This window comes from Cucurbita maxima, unplaced genomic scaffold (assembly GCF_002738345.1).
Source record: "Cucurbita maxima cultivar Rimu unplaced genomic scaffold, Cmax_1.0 Cma_Scf00046, whole genome shotgun sequence".
Lineage (NCBI taxonomy): Eukaryota > Viridiplantae > Streptophyta > Magnoliopsida > Cucurbitales > Cucurbitaceae > Cucurbita > Cucurbita maxima.
Genome location: NW_019272062.1, coordinates 525,799 through 543,157, shown reverse-complemented (window position 1 = coordinate 543,157; position 17,359 = coordinate 525,799). Strand labels below are relative to the sequence as shown.

The 17,359-nt window shown below is 35.0% G+C and overlaps 3 protein-coding genes across 13 annotated transcripts; all 3 read left to right on the top strand.

Moving 5' to 3' along the window:
* Positions 1–8: 8 nt before the first annotated feature.
* Positions 9–2,960, top strand: LOC111470640 (peroxidase 20). Of its 4 annotated transcripts, none has more exons than XR_002715085.1 (5): positions 9–755; positions 840–1,031; positions 1,184–1,349; positions 2,155–2,636; positions 2,883–2,960. XR_002715085.1 is itself a non-coding variant. In XM_023116218.1 (5 exons), the coding sequence occupies exons 2-5, from the start codon at positions 708–710 to the stop codon at positions 2,574–2,576; spliced, it is 828 nt and encodes a 275-aa protein (XP_022971986.1). In that variant the 5' UTR covers positions 9–490; positions 599–707; the 3' UTR covers positions 2,577–2,738. The 4 variants fall into 4 exon arrangements, 3 of the variants coding, with proteins under 3 accessions (XP_022971986.1, XP_022971985.1, XP_022971984.1); XM_023116218.1 differs by lacking the exon at positions 2,883–2,960 and having other exon boundaries at positions 9–490; positions 599–755; positions 2,155–2,738; XM_023116217.1 differs by lacking the exon at positions 2,883–2,960 and having other exon boundaries at positions 840–881; positions 2,155–2,738.
* Positions 2,961–3,726: 766 nt separating this feature from the next.
* Positions 3,727–7,047, top strand: LOC111470655 (tobamovirus multiplication protein 2B). Of its 7 annotated transcripts, none has more exons than XR_002715089.1 (6): positions 3,730–3,936; positions 4,494–4,592; positions 4,707–4,771; positions 5,365–5,439; positions 5,540–5,632; positions 6,210–6,614. XR_002715089.1 is itself a non-coding variant. In XM_023116239.1 (5 exons), the coding sequence occupies exons 1-5, from the start codon at positions 3,796–3,798 to the stop codon at positions 5,576–5,578; spliced, it is 402 nt and encodes a 133-aa protein (XP_022972007.1). In that variant the 5' UTR covers positions 3,733–3,795; the 3' UTR covers positions 5,579–5,770. The 7 variants fall into 7 exon arrangements, 4 of the variants coding, with proteins under 4 accessions (XP_022972008.1, XP_022972009.1, XP_022972007.1 ...); XR_002715087.1 differs by lacking the exon at positions 6,210–6,614 and adding an exon at positions 7,020–7,047 and having other exon boundaries at positions 3,737–3,936; positions 5,349–5,439; XR_002715086.1 differs by having other exon boundaries at positions 3,737–3,936; positions 5,349–5,439.
* A 3,088-nt stretch (positions 7,048–10,135) lies between these two features.
* On the top strand, positions 10,136–14,680 carry LOC111470638 (ribose-phosphate pyrophosphokinase 1). Of its 2 annotated transcripts, XM_023116212.1 has the most exons (8): positions 10,136–10,362; positions 10,845–11,018; positions 11,698–11,946; positions 12,174–12,317; positions 12,410–12,577; positions 13,042–13,111; positions 13,195–13,276; positions 14,182–14,680. In XM_023116212.1, exons 1-8 carry the CDS (start codon positions 10,225–10,227, stop codon positions 14,357–14,359), a joined length of 1,203 nt encoding a protein of 400 aa, XP_022971980.1. In that variant the 5' UTR covers positions 10,136–10,224; the 3' UTR covers positions 14,360–14,680. The 2 variants fall into 2 exon arrangements, with proteins under 2 accessions (XP_022971980.1, XP_022971981.1); XM_023116213.1 differs by lacking the exon at positions 10,136–10,362 and having other exon boundaries at positions 10,931–11,018; positions 11,691–11,946.
* Positions 14,681–17,359: the final 2,679 nt, after the last annotated feature.

Here is a 17,359-nt window from a genome sequence, read left to right as displayed (position 1 = left end):
GCGGACAATATCTGCTAGCAATGAGCTTGGGCTGGTAACTTTCAACCAATTTTTTTTTTAGCTATTTACAAGACGGCCGTTTAAAGGCGTTTCAGCTAGGGTTTTGGGATATGAGTTTGATTGATTGTTATTATGAATTTGCTTATCTCATACTTTTGACACTTGCGTTTGTTTGATATATGTATATATATATTTTTAAACCATTGGCTTTGACTACTCAGCATTAGTTAGTCAATGCAGTTGCTTGAAAACAATTCCCCCTTTTTCTTTCTTGTTTACAAAAAACATTAAAGCAATGGCTTGATCAAGACCAGCTTACATTCTTCTTATGGCAAGATGGGATTGCTTGAAAAGAATGATGTATAAAAGCCTCCAAAAGAGGTTGAGTTGGGTAGAGTTGGTTGCATCAACTTTGATCAAAAACTTCAAAAACTTCAAATGGGAATATCTTGAGGTAAAAAGTGGATTCCATTTGCTATAAAGAAAACTGGTAGGGAGTGTTCCTTTGCCTTTCATTCTCTGTCTATACATTCGATATGGATATTCTTAAGATATTGGTGTTTGTAATATTTGGTGTGTTTTTGTTTGGAATTGAAAGCTTAGGCGATGATGGACTTTTGGTTTTTGACTACTACAAAGAAACATGCCCCTTTGTTGAAGATATTATCCGACGACAAGTTGAGATTGCCGTGCTCAAAGATCCTCGAATGGCTGCTTCACTCCTTCGCTTGCATTTCCATGATTGTTTTGTTATGGTACGTCTATTTCTCACTTGCCTTTTGAAAATCTGTAGTCCCTCGACATGACATTATAATCTAAAATCTTCATTGATATAATAGGGATGTGATGCATCAATTCTTCTAGATAGTAATGACGAGATGGTGAGCGAAAAACTAGCGGCTCCAAATTTGAACTCCCTTCGTGGTTTCGATGTTATCGATGAGATAAAATACATATTGGAAGATGCTTGTCCTTACACTGTGTCTTGTGCTGATATCTTAACCATTGCTGCTCGTGATGCTGTTGAGCTCGTATTAATCTCTCTTTCCTGTTAATTTTTTATTTTATTTTCTTTCAATACATGTCATTTTTTCCCGTGACGTTAATATCTTTTTAGTGTTAACTTAATTCGATACGTAAGAGTATGAAACTAAGTTGAATTATTGTATTGTTGTTTGAGAAGAGAGGAGGACCTGGATGGCAAGTGCTGTTGGGGAGGAAGGACTCTCTGAAAGCGAGCTTTGATGGAGCCAACAAATACATTCCTTCTCCCAATTCCTCTCTTGAGACCCTAATTGCCAATTTTCATGAACAGGGCCTTGATGTTTATGACTTAGTTACCCTATCAGGTCAGTTACATATCGTTTCATGATCGTTATTATTAACGTTTAAATACTATATTGGCGTGTGTATTTTTGATTTTTGTTCATTTTGGTCATTGTACCGTTAAAGGGTTCAATTTAGCTCACGTCTTTTTAAATTTAGTACAATTTGATTTCTCTACTATTACGTGTTCATTTTGGTTCTTGTACTTTTTAAATGGGATCGTTTTAATCTTTATTTGAAATGTTTTAATATAAACTTTTGAAAAAAAAAAAACAAAGAAAAATAAAAATTAAGGGACCAAAATGAACCAAAATAGAATTTCCTTCGTGCACACTCATAAATAACTTGTTATGTTGTACTTCTGTTATATTATAATACGTACGTAATAGAAATATTTAGCTAAATTACAAAAATACCCTTGTTTCAAACGTTTTTTAAAGTTATGCACTTCTATTACATTATACTATGTACGTGATAGAAATATTTTGCTAAATTACAAAAATACCCTTAACCTTTATGTTTTGTTTCAAACGTTTTAAAAAGTTATACCCTTCTACTTTTCTTAAACATTTCAAAATTATATTAATATAGAAATTTGTTAGAATGTCTGCAATCGTATGACAATTTTAATTTTTGCATTAGGTCACCACCACATCCTTCTAGAAACCCATTCTTGACCAACATTCAAATCGAGTTTTATTAGTCATGAAAACTTTACAAAGGATCGTAAATAATATTAGACTTTCGAAACAAAATGTAAAAGTCTTCTTTATTTACCCTAAAGTGTCTTTTCGATACACTAATACCTACAATGGTGATTATGAAAAGGAAGCCACACCATAGGGAAAGCAAGATGCTTGAGCTTCAGGCAAAGAGCATACCAAACGAACCCAGAAGAAGAATACGACAGATACGAGAGATACAACACTTACAGGAGAATCCTAAGGTCCATATGCCCTGAAACAGGGCAAGACCAGAGGGTAGCGCCCTTAGATTTTAGGACACCGGCAAGATTTGACAACCACTATTTCCTCAACATTCTTGAAGGAAAAGCCCTTTTGGGGTCCGACAATGTGCTCATAACCCAAGACCATGACGGTGAGATCACAAGACAAGTTTGGAGCTATGCCTCTGACCAAACCCTTTTCTTTGCTTCCTTTGTTAAGTCCATTGTCAAGATGGGGAACATCAACGTCCTCACTGCCAATCTCGGTGAGGTCCGAACCAATTGTAGGTTTACTAATCACTAGCTTTTCTTTATATTTTTCTCCGATCGAGTGCTCGTTTAATATGGAGTTTTATAGTAAGAGGTTTCGTGTTGTTATATTTTTTTAGATCGAGCAACGATTTAACATGATATCAAAGCTTAAACTTTTATGTTATAGTGCATAAATACTTTAACAATACGTCAATATGATATGTTCATTTTCAATGCACGTATGTTGTGATATTTCTTTCGAAATTTATAGTAGGTTTACCAATCACTAGTTCTTTATTTTTTATATATATATTTTTCTCTGATCGAGTGATCATTTAAAATGGAATCATAGTCAGAGTTCTCGTGTTTCGAACCTTGTTATGTTTTTTAGATCGAGTAGTGATTTAACATGATATCGAAGCTTAAACTTTTAGGTTAGTATATCAATACGTCAATCTGGTTCGTTCATCTTCAATGTATGTAGTGATATTTCTTTTGAAATTTTATAGTAGGTCAACTTAAACTTTTGAATCGAATGTTGATTCAAATATGGTATAATAGCAAGAGATCTCGCGTTCTGAACCTAATATGTTTTTTTAGATCGAGTAGTGATTTAACATGATATCTTAAACTTTTAGGTACAGTAATTCATCTTTAATGTATGTTTTGATTTTTCTTTCAAAGTTTATGGTAGGCAATATGTGTACCATGACAATCGCAAATTACACTGGATACTAATCTAAAATGTTCGGTACGCATACCTTTGATTTATTTTTTATTTATATTCATGGGGCCGAGATGAGTCAGACAATCATTTCTCATTCTTGTCATGCTTACTATTTCAATTTTCATCATCATAAAACTCCCCTTATATACCTTCGTTTAAATAATTTTTAATAGATAATTTTTATGTAAAAGTTCCTAATAAATTTAATAACGAGGCACGAAGAATGAGTACGAGGAATGTATTTGTTGTCTCTAATCCCATTTAGCCAACGGAAAAAAAAATCTCTCTATAGTATTATCCGGGGACGGAAACTCAGGGGTATAATAGACATTAGACATTTTTAGTTGTGACACGTGGCTAAAGTATTTGGAAAATAATAATAGTAATAATATGTGTTTTTTAATTATGAAATTTTGGGCCGAACAAAATTGGGCTCAAGGGTTAGTTCGGGCCCACGCGATGATTTTTTCACGGGCCGAGCGATCCAAGAAATAGTAAGTCTGCTTCTGAGAAAAGAAGCTTCAGGCGAGAGAGACGACCGACAATGGCGACCGCTTCCGCTTCCGCTTCAGGTCGAAGCAACAGAGACGGTACGGCCAAAGCCATGGTGGCCGACCACATTTCTCAGTCAGTGCGATCCACTTCAAATCTCCTTCATCTGATGCAGCAATCTTCTTCGGCTCAGGCATGTTCTCTCTCTCTCTCTCTCTCTCTCTCTCTCTCTCGTTTGTGTTTTCTGAAGCTTTACGAGTTCATTTGAACGGCACTCTTAGGAGTAGGATCGGTAGAGCTGATGCGTGAATTTTTTCGATATATGTTTGTTTAGATTTCAGTTTCGTTCTATCTTGCGAGTTCTTAAGGAATATTGATTACGATCTTGAATCATATTAATAGATGATTGAACTGCCAAACCTTAATTGTTCGTTTTAATAGATGATTGAACTGCCAAACCTTTATTGTTCGTTTTGTAGCTTTTCCACTTTCTGGCTTCAGTTAATTGGGAAATCACGTTATGTTTCGAAGAAATTTTGTAATATTGTACAGAAACTTGACGGTGCAAGTGTTGTTTGCATCGAGGGCATAATTTCAGAAATCCCTACCATGTACATTGAATTGGAATTTACCACCGATTTTTCTCTTCACATTTTGTCTACGTGAGATAAATTCAACTGTCGGAAGCTTTAATCATATTGCTGACATGCAATTTTGTTTTTAGTTTCTTACGTATTGCGTTGTTTTCAGTTCAGTTTGTCATATAGTTCATCTTGCCTGCAGGCTCAGTTAGCAAAATTGCCAAAGAACCTTTTGGCAAAAGCATCTACTATAAAAAATACTGAGAAAGTACGTTCAATCAATTAATGAACTGAACATGTTTTTATTTCGTTAATTTATTTTTAATTGAACTCCTTAGCAAAAACTTCTAATAGTACTTTCACTTCTCTTCTTGTGATGCAGATCTTAGAGCAGATGCCGCAAGTGGTTTCATCATTAGATGCACATGTTGAGAAGGGACTAGAAAGGTTATTGTTTTCCTTGAACATGCATTGGTGGAATTAATTCTATTTGTATATTCAAATGTACAAGATCATGCGTTATTTCTTTGTTGACGAAACCCATAATTTCCTATAAATTTCGTAACAATTGTTGAAGTACATGATTAAATTCTTTGTTTTCCAGCGATATATTATAATCAACATCTTTAATATTAAAATTGATAAATTTATCAGGGATGAAGAATGCTCTCGTTCTATTCTGTTTTAAGATTTTTCTGATGTACCACATACTCCTAGAATGATGAGATTCTGTTATGCAAACTAAACAACTTTAAGCAAATTTTTTCTTGATATTTCCTCTCCAAGCAAATTTTTCTTGATAATGAAGTTGCTGATGTGACCCGAAGAAATTAGCATCGATGACTACTTTGTTCTTGCTATTTGGTGTATCTAGTAAAAACTGCTTCTACTCTTACTCGACCCCCACAAGAATAAATGGTCTATGTCGAATTTTAAGATAAACCCCTTCTTTCTAAATATGTAGTTTTACGTCTATGATCAATTTGGTTTCTGTCTTGGTTTACTGGACTCCAAATGTTTGCAGCATTCCTCATTTGCAGACTGTTGTGCAATTACTTACAAACATGGAAGGCACCCAACTAAAATCTCTCTCCCAAATCCAACACCCTAAAGAGGTTCGATTCCTCTGACCCTTTTCCCCTGGGGATGAGGGGTTGTCTTGTTCTATAGAAGTTTGTTCACTCAATTTCTAATGTTTATCCTTTTCTCTTCCAGGAAATCGAGTCTCTTCATCAACTGAAAGATGTGGACTAACAGTTCTGCCCTTCTAGAACGTGTCACCTACAGTGTAAATATAGGATCATAAGGGTAAGTGCCCTATCCTTTTTCCTTGTTGTCCTGTATGGTACTGCATGTCTGTGCTTCAATTTAATTTGTTTAACCCCATTCTCTTCATGTTGCAAAAATAGAGTAAATGAAATTAATGAATGGCACATATCCTTATAACTTTTTGTTTTTTTTTTTTGGCTAAAGAGTATTAGATCCTTGCAAGAATTTGTTTTTTTTTTGTTTTTTTCTATCTTATCTACTTATAGGATTTCGTTTTCTCGTCTTGGATGCTTTTGTAAAAATTTATTGCCTTTGTGGCAAAACCTTATATGATCAGAACCATAATGCTAACAAATTTGAATTAGGAACTGCGTGTATATTGATGTTCACTGAATGTGAACTGTAACCCATTCTTTCTCACACTTGTTTTGTAAAATTGATGCTGTCATTCATGTACAATTTCTTGATATATCGTAAAGATTCGATATGGGGTTTTGTAATTTTGAAGCGTGTGTGATTATATCATGGTTTTGGGGACTCGGGTTTCTAATTACATGATGTCTTGCTCTGTTTCAAATGAGAATCTGTTTAAGAATTTGCAAATTGATAAAATTAGGTGGGCGAATTTTCCATCTTCAAAGAACACCACCTGATCCTCTATCAAAAAAAATGTCCAATCCCTTTTATGGGCTGTGAGGAATGATGAGAATTTGCCGAACAAGCTGTCTGAATTTGGTGGAGAGACCAAACGATTCAAAATATGATGATTGGGTTTTGGGATGAGGAGTTGGATTGTGTAGAGATCCCACTGTGTCATCCTAGTGAATACATAGTGCTACTATAAACAACTTTCGGATGCTCGACCATGCGAACGGACTCTCTAAGCGGGACACTTAACGCGTTAGTGACCATTTTCAGGCATTGCTTTCCTCTCATTCTCAATGTAGAATCAACGAAACTTGTGAAACCCAACTATTCAATCGTGAGCGATTTTAAGAGTTCCTTGTTTGATTTGACTGTTCAATGAGCGATTTTAAGAGTTCCTTGTTTGCTTAGACTGTGGTTGGATCCATGAAACTCTGTTCTAGTAATGCTCTTAAATTAATCCCATGGACAAATCCTTTACCTTACTAGAAAAAGTTATTACAAAGTTTTTAGAACGATTTTTACACCCCCTTTCACGTCCTCCCGGTGATATGATTCTAAAACAAACATATAAGTTTTTGCTAGTATAATACCATAATAAACATAGAATTCAGTCAACAACAATACCGTCAATTATGAGTTATATTTGATAACGATCAAGCAATAACACCATATTTAATTAGTGGTATTTACCCTAATCTTTTTCTTGTCTTACGCATGACATGTCTGAAGGTGACAAGCTATCACCGGTGAGACCATGAAACATGTCTGAAGGTGACAAGGTATCACCGGTGAGACCATGAAACATGTCAAGCTTACCTCGTAAGCTAGTCTACAAAAATAGGGTATTGTGTACCATTTCTTACGTTTGATCTCATTAGAGGCGTTTTCTTACGTTCATGTCTTGATATGATCTCATGGTGACAAGTAAGTCACTCTACCATCGGTTTGGTAAAGACTCCAGATTAATTCAATGAGGGCTAAATCACTATACTCTTGAACTAGAAAAAACATAAAATGAATGTTCATGAGTTTTATGAGCTTCCGGACCAAATAATTAATCATTGCATTTCAAATAATCTATTTCTCGACAACGAGGAAAAGAAAAGAGAAACGAGAAAGACAATGTGCCAACGAAGAAGAACGGACCAAATAGCTCAATTTTGTCACTTCTCACAAAAACGTCTCCCAATTCACCTTGTCTTCAGTTTTCAACTCTCCAAACAAAACCCATAACGTATGCTCTTCAATTTAAAATCCTTCTTAATTTAAGCTCTTTTTTGTTGCCTCCCTCACTTGTTTTATTATATATATTTATTTATTTATTATTTTTTTTTTTATTTTTTTTTTGTCTCCATCTCTTCCATAGAAATTCATCAAATTAACCTTAATTTTTTTAAAATTATAGCGTAAATGAGAAGATATCTATGTGAGTTTTTTTAAAATTAAAATACAAAATTAGATATTTTTATTTAACTTGGATCAATATTTGAAGAATGAGGGAGGAGTAGAGAAAAATTGGGTCAAAGATACCGAGTATATTTCATGTCCTCGATCCCACTTCACCCCACCTAAACTTCCGTCCGATCTCAATATAAATAAATAAAATTTTAACCGTTAAAAGTATGAAATATTGAAATTATTTAAATATTACTTTTTTTTTTAAATAAGATATTATTAAATTTATGGTTCTTTTTGTATTTTTTTTTAAAGTAGAAATTATATTGGAAAATAGATATTATTTATAAAAAATTCTTTAAAATAAAAAAATAATTTATATAATAGAAAAAAAAATATATGTGACAGAGCTTCCCATTTCGGCTCTGACACGTGTGAACATCTCTACCCAAATTATTATTATTATTATTATTTTTGTGTGGATAATTCTTGGGTGAACCTTTCATAGTCGAACATTATTTCTTTTTCATTAAAATTATTTATTTAAATCAAATTTGTAACTATATATTTTATTTTTCATAATGAATAAATTAATTTAAATAAAACTAAAATTTCAGTAATATGTGTTAGATGATGAAAGTTCCACATCGGCTAATTTAGGGAATCGTCATATGTTTATAATTTAAGAATATACTCTCAAAGTGGACAATATCATACCATTGTAGAGATTCGTGTTCGTCTAACATGGTATCATAGCAATGCCCTAAACTTAAGCCGTGCAAATCCTCAAAAAATGAGGCTCTAAGGTACGAAGGCAGTCAAAAATGACTAAGAGCCTCGATTAAGAGTTGATCCTAGCTTTAGGAGTTGGCTTCAGTTTTCATTCCCACGACTTGGTGGTGCGACTCTTTGACTCGACTTTTCAAACTCGAATTTCTCCTTCCTCGACTTCTCTTCAGTCCCCTTCAGTTTCCCTTTTTTGATTAACATTGTGTTTCAATCACGGGTTTCTACTTCATGCATATTGATGGTTTTTTTACATGAGTTTGGTTTAAGTTGTAGTTCAATGTTCGGTTGCAAGTAGGGGTGTTTGTGGGGTGACTTAGGTTGGGTTGGGACATTTTTTAGACCCAACTTAATCTGGTTAGGTTGGGCGGGTTTCTACTTCATGCATATTGATGGTTTTTTGACGTGAGTTTGGTTTAAGTTGTAGTTCAATGTTCGGTTCAAGTAGGGGTGTTTGTGGGGTGACTTAGGTTGGGTTGAGACATTTTTTTAGATTCAACTTAATCTAGTTAGGTTGGGTTGATCGAGTTTTTCGGATCATCAAATTTTTTTAGACAAATTGCATTATTTATTTATTTTATGCCACATAAGTTTCAAAATAAAATGATTGAATTGACCTCGAGTTGTTTTATAGTTTTAATGAGATCTCAAATTTTGTTTTTAATATTACGAAGTTTGGGTCAGTTTATTATATTCTAAATAATCGATGTTGTGCACATTTTTAGTAGCGGTGGTTTAATATCCAATTTATTAGTCGAATGGTTACACAATTTGAGCATAGTTCAACTAGCATAAAATTAGTACTCTTGACCACTCCACATATTAAAAATAAACGCTCTTTTAATTAAATTACAAGTTTAGTCTCTAAACTTAGATTTTGACGTAATTATACATATCTTTGAACAAAAATAATGAACATACTCCAAACAAATTTAAAAAATTTAGGATTTTATTAGACATAAAATTCAAATTTATATCTAATAAATTAATTAATTTTTAAAAATTTTAAAAAGGTCGATTTATTGAATAAAAAAAAATCGACGTATTAAACAAATTTGAAAGTTTAGGGGCTAAAATTCTAATTTTAACAATTATATAATACAACATAGCAATATAGCAGTCGAACCATCAATTTTTAAAATGATAAGTGATGTCTTATCTATTGAATTATATTCAAGTTGATAATAACTAAAACAAATCCGGTGAGTATTAAAATTCAATTAACGATAATAATCGCATCAAATCTATCGTCATCGATAATACTTTTAACACAAATATTACTTTAACGATATAATTTAAAATTTTACTTAATTTATTTAAGAAAATGATTAAAGAAGATACGTCAATTTAATTATTATATATTTAATTTAAAAATTAGATGAAATTTTATTTTAATTTATATAGAATAAAATAAATATGTAAATAGTTAAAAAAAAATTAATAATAATAATAGTAAAACTAATATTTTCTGGACCTTAGGTAAGTTGGGCGTACGTGTCATTTTAAAAGGAGGGACTTGAAATTCTGTTGTAAATTTGGTTAAATGCGTAGCCAAACAGCCCTGAGAGCGATTTTTTCTGCGTTAAACGACGGCGTATTGGGTGCTTCACGTGACGTCTTTTTCTTCCCGGAAAAAAATGCCCAAATTAAAAAAAAAGTTCGATTTTTAAAGACAAATAAATATAAATAAATAAATAAAAAATTTCGCAGTACCGCCATTGATGTATATATAAGAAGCTCACAGAGCTGTTCTTCGTCGTCTTTGAATCTTGAATTTTGCCTTGCGCGGCATAACCCTATCAATGGATTCTATGGCTGCGCTGACTCTACCGTCTTATTCTTTTTCGTCGTTGTCGTCTTTGTTCTCCGTTGCTTCTTTCGACCATGGAGCTTTTGTTTCGAATGATTCTCGCATTCGAATGTGTTCCACTGGCGGAGTTGTATGATTCCTCTTTCGTTGAATACGTGTTTTCTTTGTTTTGGAGATGAGTTTAATTGTTTTTGTTGTTCTGATGGCTCCGACTTTGTGCGTTTGATGATGCAATGACGATGATTCGTTATGTTTCGCTGTTTCTTGTTGTTTTTGAAATTTCGGATTCCGTTGCTGTTCTATTTCGTTTGTTTTGCTCATGAGAGGATTTGATATACTTAAGAGATTTTTGTGTTAAGATAAATGGAAAAAAAAACGAGATAGAACAGTTTTTAAGTGTTGAATGTACTGTTGCTACAATTTTAGCGTCACGTGAAGCTTTGGGGGTGTTTCCACTTCCTTCGTTGTTTCTAATAATTGTGCTGCTATATTATATACCTTTTCTGACCACACTATAATTTGTTTCTGGTAAAAGGTGTCTCTATCAATGTTCTATTGCATTAATTCTTGTGTTTCTGATTTTCTTTTGAAACTAAAATTGAATTCTTCCAGAGATGTGATCTATCCGAGTCTTTGAAGCATGTGAACGGGAAGCCTACAATTCCAATTGTTACTGAACGGACGCTGCCCAAGTTCATGGAGTCAGCTCGCATGGAGAAAATAGTTAATAGGAGTAGTACGCGCTTGAAATTGTTTTCTGGGTCTGCGAATCGTTTACTCTCACAGGTTAAGCTCTTCTGCTGTACTCATGAAACGCTTTTTAGTTTTAACTCTACACTGGAATGAAAGTTTTGTTTGTATATGAACTTTTCAAATGAATGTTTAGAAATCACTATCGAGGTGGCATGATATGTGTTGGGTTTTTTCTTGATAGTTTATTCTGATTATTTTTTTCCTGCCTTTGTGTGGAGGGGGTTTGAAGGTTTAAATAATGATATATTGGTCAACGGCAGGTCACCCTGCACATCTTGTTCGCTAATCAAATGATTTTTTTTTACCTAACTTCATTGTAATATTTTGATTGTCATTCTATATTTCAAATATTTTTTTTCCTTTACTCTTTATTAGTTTGGATATGCATGATTTTTACACTTGATGTTGCTCATTTAGATCTATCAATACATGTTCATAATGGCGAAAAATATTATGAGTTCAGTTTATGCGCCAACCATTTTTTTTTTCTGGATGATTTGGTTGAACTTGTGGGAAAGTGGAATAATAAATATGTTTTTTGTGTGCATCCTTATGGAGGATCGATGGTGACTGAACTTGTCATGTTCAATTAAAGTGACTGACAAGGCTGAATGGTTTTGGACATCACTCTGGCTCAGCATGCAAATATAAATCCTTCTTTCTCTCTGGAGACTTATCTTTGTTTGCTAAATTTGAGTTATTTAGTTCTCAGGAAATTGCCTGTTACATGGGGCTGGAGCTTGGAAAGATTAACATTAAGCGTTTTGCGGATGGCGAAATATATGTTCAATTGCAAGAGAGTGTTAGAGGATGTGATGTATTCCTAGTACAGCCCACCTGTCCCCCAGCCAATGAGAATCTTATGGAGCTTTTAATTATGATAGATGCTTGTAGGAGAGCCTCAGCCAAGAATATTACGGCTGTGATTCCGTATTTTGGATATGCTAGAGCTGATAGAAAGGTAATATTTTCAGCTGCATATTTTCACAACTCAATGTTTGTGTATGCTTGAAAGTGCTGATTCTTAAAAGCATGATGAATCCAAGTTTGATGTATTTTGTTAAAGTTTGAGCAGAAGAGATATTATGAGCATATAAGTATTTACATTGAGTTGATTTGATGAATTGTTCTTGGATGGAAGTGGTTCTATTATTTGCTGTTAACAGCCTGTTTAAAATCTTCCATCAGACTCAAGGGCGTGAATCCATTGCTGCGAAGCTTGTTGCCAACATCATTACTGAAGCGGGTGCAAACCGTGTTCTTGCTTGTGATCTTCATTCTGGACAATCCATGGGCTACTTTGATATTTCTGTGGATCATGTAAATTGCCATGTAGGTTCAATTTGTTTTGATCTTCTTTTTGCCAGCATTTGAAAATATTGGATTTTTACTGAATTTTGCATTGTTTGTGATTTACTTTATAGCCCGTGATTCTTGACTATCTTGCTAGCAAGAGGATTTGTTCTGGTGATTTGGTTGTGGTTTCTCCTGATGTTGGAGGAGTTGCCAGAGCACGCGCTTTTGCTAAAAAGCTGTCCGATGCACCTTTAGCTATTGTCGATAAGAGGCGTCATGGACACAATGTTGCCGAGGTATTTTCCATTATACTCTATGGCTGTGATCTTGTTTTGGTGTAAGATTTTGTTTCTTGAACTCACTGAAATCCATTCTCTAATTTGGGAGAAATGTTTAGTTGAAACAGGACTTCCCCTATGTTTTCTGCAGTCAACTCCTTAACCAAAGAAATTAGAGGGTAAATAATCTGATTAGTGATGCATTTGAGGATAAACATTGTCTAGGCCATATTGGAGTTCATTAACAAATCAATTTGTTGACAGCTCATTAATAAATTATATCAGCCTTGTCCAATAGGTAAGAAGTTGTCGAATGTAAATTCCTCACATCGTGTCTGCCAAAAACGGGATCGCTGGGCTGCGAGCACTGTATGCCATCACACCGATATGAAATGTTTGATGCCGTGGCGTTTTCCCTCTCTGGACTAAAGCTTTGGATTAAATTGCTGAAGGCTTAAAAACCTGATGTAGTGTGTTTGCAGGTAATGAACCTGATTGGTGATGTAAAAGGGAAGGTTGCAGTTATGGTTGATGACATGATTGACACAGCTGGTGAGTTAAGAATCTGAATTGATATCAACTTTGCTGAATGGTTCTTTTGAAGACATATCTTATAAGCTATTGTGGGTTTGTAGGAACTATTACAAAAGGGGCTGAACTGCTACATCAAGAGGGAGCCAGAGAAGTTTATGCTTGTTGCAGTCATGCTGTTTTCAGGTTTATTCCCTCTTCCTTTTGATTCAAAACATTCTCTACTAAAACTGAAGTACACCAACTGAGATTATTACAATAAAAGATCCCCAATCAGTTGAATTCAAATTGGTGCACTCTCAAGAATTTAGACTAAGAACTCAACTTACTTCTCCGTGTTCTATATCGTCTTCCCTTCATTTTTATTATAGGGACGAGGCAAAACTAGAACTTCTCATAACTGCCCAAGCCCACCGCTAGCAGATATTGTTCTCTTTGGGCTTTCCCTCAAGGTTTTTAAAACTTTCCCTTTTGGGCTTCCCCTCAAAGTTTCTAAAACGCGTCTGTTAAGGAGAGGTTTCCACACCTTTATAAAGAATGTTTCGTTCTCCTCCCCAACCAACGTGGGATCTCATAATCCACCCTTTTTCAGGACCCAGCGTCCTCATTGGCACTCGTTTCTCTTCTCCAATCGATGTGGGACCCCTAATCCACTCCTTTTGGGGCTCAGCGTCCTTGTTGGCACACTGCTTTGTGTCCACCCTCTTTGGGCTTAGCCTCCTCATTAGCAAATCACTCGGTGTCTAGGTCTGATACCATTTGTAACGGCCTAAGCTCACCACTAGTAGATATTGCCCTCTTTGACCTTTCCCTTTTGGACTTTCTCTCAAAGTTTCTAAAACACGTCTACTAGGAAGAGGTTTCCACACCCTTGTAACAATGTTTCGTTTTCCTCCTTAATCGACGTGGGATCTCACTAATATTTTCCTATGTCCATTAATATCAATAAAGATCATGTTGCCCGTTGCTTCTAATCTTATGGCATCACCACTTAAATTCAAATCTCTTCATTGTTATGTTATTATTAACTGCCCTCAAAAGTTTCCAATATTCAGTATCAAATATCATCTAACAAAGTTCTCCATCTGCAGCCCCCCTGCCATTGAGAGGCTCTCCAGTGGCATCTTCCAAGAAGTGATCGTTACGAACACAATTCCAGCTCCCAAAACTCACTTCCCTCAGTTGACAGTCCTCTCGATCGCAAACTTGATGGGCGAAACCATTTGGCGTGTTCACGATGATTGTTCGGTGAGTAGCATTTTTCTATGAATATCCTATGGAATTACAGAACTTCAGTTGCCGCTTCTCCCTTATTTATGGAGGTTCTGTGGCCACCTTATTTCATAATTGGCATACAGTTCCCTTATTTATAAGTTTGGGCTAAGCCCCCAACTGAGTGATCATGTTTAGCAGAAAAGAGAGAAAAAAAACAAGAAAATAGGCTGCCAATCTTATGGCAGATTACATATATAATAGATTAGGGTGTGTAGCTAACATCAAGGTTCCTGTTATTCAGTTTCCTTGGAATGTATAAATATCTGTTTCTCATTTTCAATCTCTTAAATAAGAAGTCTATACAATTTTGAGTCACTAAGGTCTATCTAGCTGCCCGACATACCGAGCGGTGATTGATATATATACTATTTTCTTTGGAGTTCGGGATTTTAATTGTCAATGTGAGCATACTCAACGGTAATTGATATATACTATTTTCTTTGAAGTTTGGAAGCTCGTATCTTCATATTTTCTTGTGGATTCTATCATTGAGTGTTTCGTTTATGTATTTTAGTTCGAACTTGCATCCTCTTATTCATGTGAAGAGTTTTGTAATTAAATCATTTGGGAATTATTTGCTGTTTTGGGAGAAAAATCTCTCCACTTTTTTACCTTCTTGGCTCGTAGGTGTCGGAACATAATAGGGGTGGGGAAAATCAATCGCTTCCGACCAATTAGGAAGTAATATTATTCATTACACGAAGGGATATGAGAGCATTTGAAATTTATACGAGGATTTGCAGGTAGTTCGAGATGATAGAATATACTGATTTTCTAAATTCTTGAAGGACATACAATAATGGATTAGTTATCTATTGAATCTAGTAGAATTAGGTTATATCGGATTTAAACGCTATAGATTTAATAGAATTATATATCCGTGGTTAAATTCTCTCTACTCGTTGTTGGGTTGCTTTTTGCTTGTTTGTCATATAACTTTGCTTTCAAACTCTTTCAAAATTTCTTTACCCTCGTTTTCTAAAACCTTATTCTCAAATTGGGCCAATGGTTTAAGCATACGGTGTCCAAATCGGGCCAGTGGTTTGAGCATACGTTGCCCAAATCGAAATCGAGCTAGAGCTTTGAGCATACGTTGCGCGATTGTAGGCCCGACACGATTCTAAGTTGGCAATTATGCAACTTTCACTCTCAGTGTTGAGAGTGAACGTTACATAATTGTCAATTTCTCTAAGAAAAAAGACGATTACAACGTGTATTATCGAGCAAGATAGTCGTTAGATATTATTTTAAGCAAGGATATCACTTTTGGTTTACTTGTATTTATACCACGAGATTGGGTTCACAAAATCCATTTATTTTGATATTAAAGTAAAATAAAACCACGATTAGAGCCAAAAAGTGGGGATTCATCAAAGAAAACCGGATTCCATATGAACAACGGTGGACTTTAAGCCCTCAATTTTCTCCTACTTTATCCTCCGTCTAGAGCACCGGCGGCGTAATTCCCATTCCGTCGCAATATTCCTTCACTGCGCCGCTAATCTCCGACGAAGACTCTCCACCAGACGAAAAAACCACGGCGGCGCATTTTTCCGGCAGTCCATGTAATATCACCCTGCAGCAATTGTAACTCACCTCGATCTCATTGCTCTTTATTGCCATGTCGATCTCCCCCTGGCATCCTTCCACCGCGTTTAACGCGTTCAAACAGGCCGCCGTGGACCAATCGACTGAATCAATCGCCTTCGGAAACTTTCTAAGAGCGAAGGCGGAGTGAATCAACGATGAAATCGTTAGGGCCAAGAGGAAGAACCCGAAAAATCGAACCGATTTCGACATCTTCAGGTTCGTTCGAGCTTCTTCTCTTCTTTTCACCCTTGGATGATTCTCGATTGGACTTTTACGTCTTCGATTTGCTGTTTATATATGTCTAGGGAGAGAGAAAGAGAGATGGAAATCTGGTATTCATTTTGATTTCTGTTTCATTTGTGCACCTCAACACGGTTTTAATTGAATTCAACAAGCAGATTACGAATCGATTCATTTCGTGCCGATGAATTTGCTTCCTACAAGTTTTAAATGTCTTTCAACTCATTCGGTTTGATTTCAGTTTCGTTTTGGCTGCATTTATTGCGTTTGGAGTTTCACACAAATCACATCCAACACTCTCACGATCTCACGCTTATTTCTTCGGTTGATTGATGATTGATATTGCTTGCCTCTATCCTGACGAAATCTTCCGTATTCTTTAATCTAGTTTTTTCTGTGATGCATTCTTCTAATTAGTTCTCTAACTATTGAATTTATCTATAAACAAATCCTTGGAGTTTTCCTTGTCTTCTGTTCTTCGTGTTTATCTAAATTGAGCCGGTGAGTTGTGCGATCCTAATATGATCGTGTCTACGAAGTGATGAGAGTTTTGTAAATCAAGGGGACTGATACATAAAAAAAAATTAGGATCGCACAACTTATAGATTCACTTTAGATAAACATGAAGAACAGGAGACTGATACATAAGAAGAACGACTCCTCCATACTTACCAGACTCAGTTTAGAATACCATAATTTAGGGGCAGAAAGTGTGATCATTGGATAAACCGTAGAGAGCAAGTAGGTTATATGTACTTAATCTAATAAGACTAGGAATAATTCGAAGCCATGAAATTAGTCAACTCTAGGACCCTGAATGAGCACGGAGCTTAAGAAATGCTGCATAGGAGGAGTTTCAATGAACGAGAGGCTACAAACAGACTGCTTGTTGAGTATTTTTAACCTATTTTTTGTTATATAAAAGGATCATAAGTCGTAGTTCGTTGATGGGAGCGTTTGTAGCCTTCGAGTTGCAAGGTTTAAATGATATTTGAATGTTACCTTCTCGAGACTCCGAGCCATTTTGCAAACCTTAACTCTTTTAATATAATTTTTTTGTTACTAATGTTTGCTATGTCGGAAATTTATTATTTCAAGCCTCTTAATATATATATAAATATAAAAAGATATAAATTGAATGTTTTTTTTTTTTTTTTTTTTTTT